Source organism: Pterocles gutturalis, unplaced genomic scaffold (genome assembly GCF_000699245.1).
Source record: "Pterocles gutturalis isolate BGI_N339 unplaced genomic scaffold, ASM69924v1 scaffold1816, whole genome shotgun sequence".
NCBI lineage: Eukaryota > Metazoa > Chordata > Aves > Pterocliformes > Pteroclidae > Pterocles > Pterocles gutturalis.
Genome location: NW_010099916.1, coordinates 1,728 through 8,428, shown reverse-complemented (window position 1 = coordinate 8,428; position 6,701 = coordinate 1,728). Strand labels below are relative to the sequence as shown.

Here is a 6,701-nt window from a genome sequence, read left to right as displayed (position 1 = left end):
ATCTCTGACATTCTGTGATTCTGTGACTTATCTGAAGTTATAAATAAACAAAACAATTTCATAAGGCTAGAGAAAATATTGTGCCCAATATGCTAAATGCTGAAAATTATTTGCAACGGTAAGGATTCACTAAGGAAAGCTACAATTCATCAAAAGAAAGGTAAATCTACCAGGATATAGCGAAGGTAGATGGTGCTATTATGCACTAGGTAGTAGCCAAGTCTCCTGCTTCCAGATAAGCTTCTGCATTTTGACAGTAAACTGAACAAATACTAAACACTACTATTTTCTCAATGACTTACAGAGAGATAATAAATGACAAATTTGTTCCATACATCTTATATAACAAGAAACACACAAGATTTGCAATGTGGGAGAGAAGAAAAATGGCATTTTTGTTTGCAATTAAAAGTTGCAGCAGAACATACCGGAAAGAAAGGAGAAACTATTCCCTCGCTGGAAGCCTACTAAAACAAGGGAGATGCAAAGCAAAGAGGATTTGTAAAATTACAAATAGTTATCTGTGAAATTAGATCTATTTCTTTAAGATATGTTCTACTAGCATCTAAGCTGAGCAGCGGAAAGAATGACAGATAATTTTTTTTAACCTACAAACACTGCTCCCAGTAAAAAGCTTTTTTCCCCTGATGATCTAAGAATTGACTTATTTAACAAATCCTTTTCATACATTCCTAAAAAGAGAGAACTACTACATGGATATAATTTCCATTTTACACACACAGAAAAATGAAGGAAGAATAGGAAGTAACTTGCCCAAAGACAGAGAAGAAATTGAACTGCTTCTTAAAGCACAAATCAACCATTATCCCATTGCCCTTTTGGGCTATATCAGAATTTAAACACTGGGAAAAGCAGAATAACTACATGCTGTAAATCCATGGAATTAAAAATGCAGGTACAGTTACAAACCTCTATTTTGTCCGTTTTGGCATCTCCCCAGTATATTTTGCTTTCTGCATAATCCAATGCCAGTCCATTTGGCCAGCCAAGCGAGGTATTCACCAGCACAATTCTGTCTGAGCCATCTAATGCTGCCCTCTCGATCTTTGGGATTTCCCCCCAGTCAGTCCAGTACATGTACCTGCAAAAGAAACAAAAATTTTAAGAACTCTCATTAATCCCAACTTTCAATATTCACATAGCTTCTTCTGGACTACTGTTCCCCAAAACCACACTGCACACAGAAAAGTATGTTTCTAAGTGAAATATATTTCCTTACCTAAGTAAGGATGCCCAAGCCATTCAGAAAGCATTGACATGTAAACCATGCTGGCCTTTACACAAAACTGCTGTATCAGTCTGCTCAGCATGACAACATAACCAGTGCTATTAGCTACAACAAACCAACCCTGAAGACATATGAGATCACCAGCCAGGCAAAGTGAAGCAGCAGTCCCTGTGCCTCAGAGACGTAACTGTCAAAGAATATCCATGTTTTCATTTTGAAGACTCAGAAGTTTATCATTGCATCTGCATACAGGTAGACAGTTCACATCTGCATACAGGTAGACAGAGGTATCTCATTTACGTGACTAATATTTAAAAAATGCTCATGAACAGCTGCTCACCCAACCATGGGATCCAGCACAATAGCTCTGGGTTCTTCCAGGTCTTCTGATATCAATATTTTTCTCATGGTCCCATTAAGCCTTGTAACTTCAATACGGTCAGTGCCCGTGTCAGTCCAATACAGATTTCGGGCAATCCAGTCCACAGCAATGCCATCAGGATGTGCGATCTGTGCTGTGACAACAAACTGACTACCTGACCCATCGATGAATGAGCGGCGGATGGCCCTAACTTCATCATCAGTCCAATAGATGTATCCTTCCAGAGGATCAAAGTCAATGGCAATGGCATGACGGATGTCCTCCAGTGGCAAAACAATGTCTGTAAAATCTGGAGTGTCCAAGGAAATTCGCCTCAAATCTGTCCGGCGGGCTAGAAGCAGCAGTTCAGTGGCACCTACATGAACAAAGCGAAAAAACAGCCCTCTTACAAACACTGTACAGTAAGCCTGTAAATAGCGAACCCAACTCTGCACCATTTGGTACAAGGTAGTGTAGCTACCTTGATCTCGCAGGACCTAACCAAACTGTGCATTGGCACAGAGTTCCACTCAAAGGCTTCAAATGTGAGGTTATTCTTCTGCAGAACAAGTCAAATGCGTTTACTGAGAAAATTCAGTGGTCATTTCCTTGTCCAAAATGTATTACATTGGACGTATTTTCTATCTATTTCATTCCCTCCAAAGGTAGTGAAATAGATACACAGTGACTCTGCTGCTATTTTATGCAAATCAACAGATGGCCTGCAGCCTCCTAGATGAAAAATTAATGATATCAATAATTAGCTGACTGTTTGCTGTTGTTGGTATAGGGGACAACCACGACAAACAAGCTGTATGTTTCAACAACACCCTTAACAAGGGGAAAAACGTAACACAGACCGCCACAAGTAAATCTCCATTGAGAAATTCCTATCAGAAGAACCAGATTTGGGAACTGACAACCGTCCAGTGACGACACGAAGCAGAAGGGCTATCAGCTTCTCCCGTATTTTTTGAGAACAAGCTTGCTGAATACACAAAGAGAAATAAGTGTGTCTTATAAAGTCACTTTGAGCTGAAGCATACAAAAGCCTTGTAGGCTTTTAGGTCAAAGGTCAGAATGACAATAAGATCAGCTTCCACTGCGGAAGATGTTTTCACGCAGGGACATGAGCTATTCAACGGTACAGGTGCGGGGCATCTGACCAAGGACAGATGTACCTACTGTCTACTATAATTCATTCTCATTTCATTTTCCATTCTATGTCACTAGATTTCAGTGTAATGAACTTTAAACAACCACCACACCCCACTCCAATTAAACTGGCTTATCAGTTTGGAGTCTCAGGGAGATAAGAGCAGCTCAGGCCTCAGGGAAGTCTGAGCTAAGCTGAAAAATGTGTGTATCCCAAATGCAGGGAAAGTGTGTTGCAATGCTCTCCTCAAACAGTGATGGGAAAGGGTTTGGCAGAGACTGAAGTATGTGTGAGGACAAAAGGGGGAGGAAAAAAGGCGGGGGCAGGTTTAGGAAAATAAATGCATCAAGATTGCAGTGAAAAAGAGCCATCCACCAAGCCACATTCTGTCCATGCCTCGATCTCGGTCTTACAGAGGCATAAATAAGTGCTAGAAGAGCAACAATTAAAGCAATAACTAGGTCGCTGATGAAAAAAGAATTCTGGTGTTTGATGCCAAATTTCTTTTTTAAAGAGTCAGTAATTGTTGTTGGTGCTAGACAAAACCTCACTGCATGCCAAACTTCAGAGAGATGCCAAAGTTTAACACATTAAAAACATCTAAAACACTTTCACAGTGCTGCAAAAACCAGCAACTTTCAACAACTGAAGGTGAAAAGATTATTACAAGTGTTCCTTATTGGTAGTCCACAACACATTAAGATGAGCTTTGGGATCCTCTGTCCTGAAACACTTTGCGTTCAGAAACACACGCACACACTACTCAATTGTTCTTCTAGTGAATAACTCCTATGCATTAATTAATATCAGGAAGGGGGAACCTGTAATTACATGTCTGTGCATCCTTCAAAATAAGCGTGTCACGTAAAGCATGTGACATAGTAAATGGAAAAAAGGCATGACAGTAAGATTTATTTTATAACTACAGAGGCAACTGATGTTGTCAGAGCAGTCTACACGTACATCTGCATTTGTTGCTACTAAATACAGCAAGCAATTCAGCATCAAGATCCAAGCATTCAGCTGCATTATGGTCATATGAAGTATCAATACATAACTAAGCACGACTATGTCGGTTCAAGTAAGAAATAAGTATCTAGTACCTTCTTACCAACTTCATGTTCATTTATCCAAATTACCTTTTAAACAAAATTATTAAAATTATATTAAAAAACTCAAACAAGAATACCTTTTCACACTATCTAGTAAAATTAAGGTTGGGCAAACACACTAACCTCAGATCTCTAAACAGGTAGAAAGCTATATATAGTCTACCATATACAGAAAAAGTGTAAGGTATACTTTAAAAATAATTTCTGTGCTCTAGCTGAAGTTGACAGTTATTTTGAAGAACCAGGGCCAGGTCCACAGAATGACTCAGTTGAACACAACCATGCCTTTGCTGAAACTCCCCCTTAAAAATTACAAATTCACCTTCGAATTCTTCTCAAAGAGGACTCATTTCAACAGCTTCAGCCTCCTGCTTTTGGTCTGCAACACTGTTGTTTAGTCAAACACCACATAACACACTGTGTCCAAGCTTTAATTCAGCATCAGGAAATGACTGTCTTTCAGTTAACCCATGTTGCACTCTGGATCCCTGAGCTAAGAATTTCACAGTCCTTCTCTGGGGGCTTGGCTAACATTCCAGCCCCCACTAAAACACCACTCCCTACTCCCAGTCAAGCAATAAAAAGTTTAAAGCTTACTGTAGAACTATTACCCACTCGTTTTGCAAACTGACACCTCAGCTGCTTTGTTAGATCACCAGTCATCCTGTTCAGGAAAAAGAAACTGACTAGCGGAGAAGCATCTCACCTCAAGGTAGGTTGAGGGAAAGATCACTCTGAACGCCTTCAGGCTTGTCCTGACAATAGCAAAAATAGCAAATGCAAGAGCCGGACACATTTATGGACTGATCCCACTACCACCTTCATAGCAGTCAAGAAAAAAAGGCAGTCAAACAATTTACACGTGGGGGAAACACCAGCTGTAGAAAGTTTACGTGGCTAGACAGTGATCACCACTCAGCCAGAAGACTGCTCAAGGTACTCAAGGTTGCCAGGATGTAACAGAATCAACCACTTTTGTTCACTTCTATCCCAAAGACCAGTTATGATGCAAAAAGCTAAGAAGTGACAGCAGGATCTCTAGACTTCTTCACTCTGCCTCTCCAAGGAAAACCCAGCTTCTAACGATGACGATAATGGAGAGCACCATGGGTATGGAATAATAGTTCAAAAAAAGAATGAAAAGGCAGGAAAAGGCAATGCAGGTTGCATGCCAGCATAACTTTCTTTTTTTCTTTTCAATTTGTCAGCACTTACTGAGAGACTGGAATGAGCCACGGACATATAGAACACCTCAAACGCTTTCAAAAGGTGCAGCAAGGCTGCAAGCAGAGCTCGAACCTCCGCGTGCATATGCAGACCTGCGGCAGTTTTTCCATCCAGACACCTCGGACTGCACACACAAGGATGAAGTGGCCTAGACGAACACACAGGGGACATGGAACAGAGTTTACTGCCCATGCTGCTGTTTTCTCCAACTACTGGTGATCTCTACTGAACCCAACACAAGCATGCCTGTAGACACAAATGCATCTTGAATACAGTGCTGGGTTTGAGGGTGCAGACCACCGCACAAAAGTTCCCATGCAAACACTCGCAGGTAGAGTATGAATATGGCCGTCCATATTTAAAGTCAGGTGCTTCTGCTTACCCCACTTATGGATCTCCCACACAATCCAAAGTGAGCTTAGCAACCCATAACTTATTTTAAAAAAACCTCTCCCAAACTATTCACACCGGGGACCAGGTTCAAGATTCTCTCTAGCAGTGCCTCAAGTCATGCAGTATTCAGGAGAGCTAGCAAATTTTCTAAAATCAAGTCCCTTACTTAAGATGTCTAAATATGGACATAAAAGCTTTACTCCAGACTCTTATTTTTGAGAGCTTTAGCCTACTTTTATTAAGCACTTTGAAAGCTGGGATTACAAGCTCACAGATGGTGCATTACATTAGTCCTGGAAGTAATACCTTCCTCAAAAAGTCACCATTAAAAATCAAAATAATTTAAATCTATGTGCTAGCTGAAGTTAAGTGAAGGGGGAGAAAAAAGGAAACAGAACAAGCATGCAGATACATGCAACAGTGTAGCTTTAAAGTCCAATGTCTAACGCCCCGCTACCCTTTACAATTAATTACATCTTCTCAATGATACACAGGCCTCAGTAATTTGTAAGTTATTGAACTTAAAAACTGTCAGTGGTTGCTGAGGCTAATACAGCTAAACAGACACATGCTCAGGAATTTAAACATACGTAGTGCTAGATCTAGGACATGTATAACACATTCTCTGTATCTGAGAAATCAAAATTATTAATACATCCTCAATAGAATTATCACACATTTGACTAAAATATTTCTTTCCTACATGTCTTTCTCCCATTGTAAAGTCATTACTGTCAAAGAGCCCTGATACTACAACACAAACAAGATTTTTTAATCTAGACAAGCTCAATCTTAAGACTACAAAGGTAAAAGGACACGTATCCGAAATTAATAACATATACTACCCTTTCTTTAAAAGAAATGAAATAATTAGTGTGTTAAATTAACATCTTGACCTGTGCAGTCAAATCAGGATTCTGGCTACTCCCAACAAATCAAATTTCCCACTGGACAGCCCTAAATTGCAAAAGAAAGTGCAAATTTCTGATTACCACCTCCAGGCCTAGAAAAGAAATAGGATGTGAGCATCCACAGGCAAAATAAAGACTCTCTTCCTGGAAGAGAACGGAAAGGCCAAAGCAAGGCTGAAATGGAAGTCTGAAGCAGTGCTTTTTCTTCATGAGGAAATTTGCATCTCCTCACTCAGCTGAAGTTACCATTGGTTTTCCCAGTACAAACCACACACATCCATATTGGTAACAG

The 6,701-nt window shown here is 40.1% G+C and overlaps 1 protein-coding gene across 1 annotated transcript; it reads right to left on the bottom strand.

Annotated features, from left to right (window-relative positions):
* Positions 1 to 930: 930 nt before the first annotated feature.
* On the bottom strand, positions 931 to 1,986 carry LOC104464750 (low-density lipoprotein receptor-related protein 6-like; the record flags this gene model as incomplete). The annotated part of the gene is made up of 2 exons (XM_010077574.1): positions 931 to 1,102; positions 1,590 to 1,986. Coding segments are annotated over 2 exons (569 nt in total), but the record flags the coding sequence as incomplete, so codon positions are not given.
* Positions 1,987 to 6,701: the final 4,715 nt, after the last annotated feature.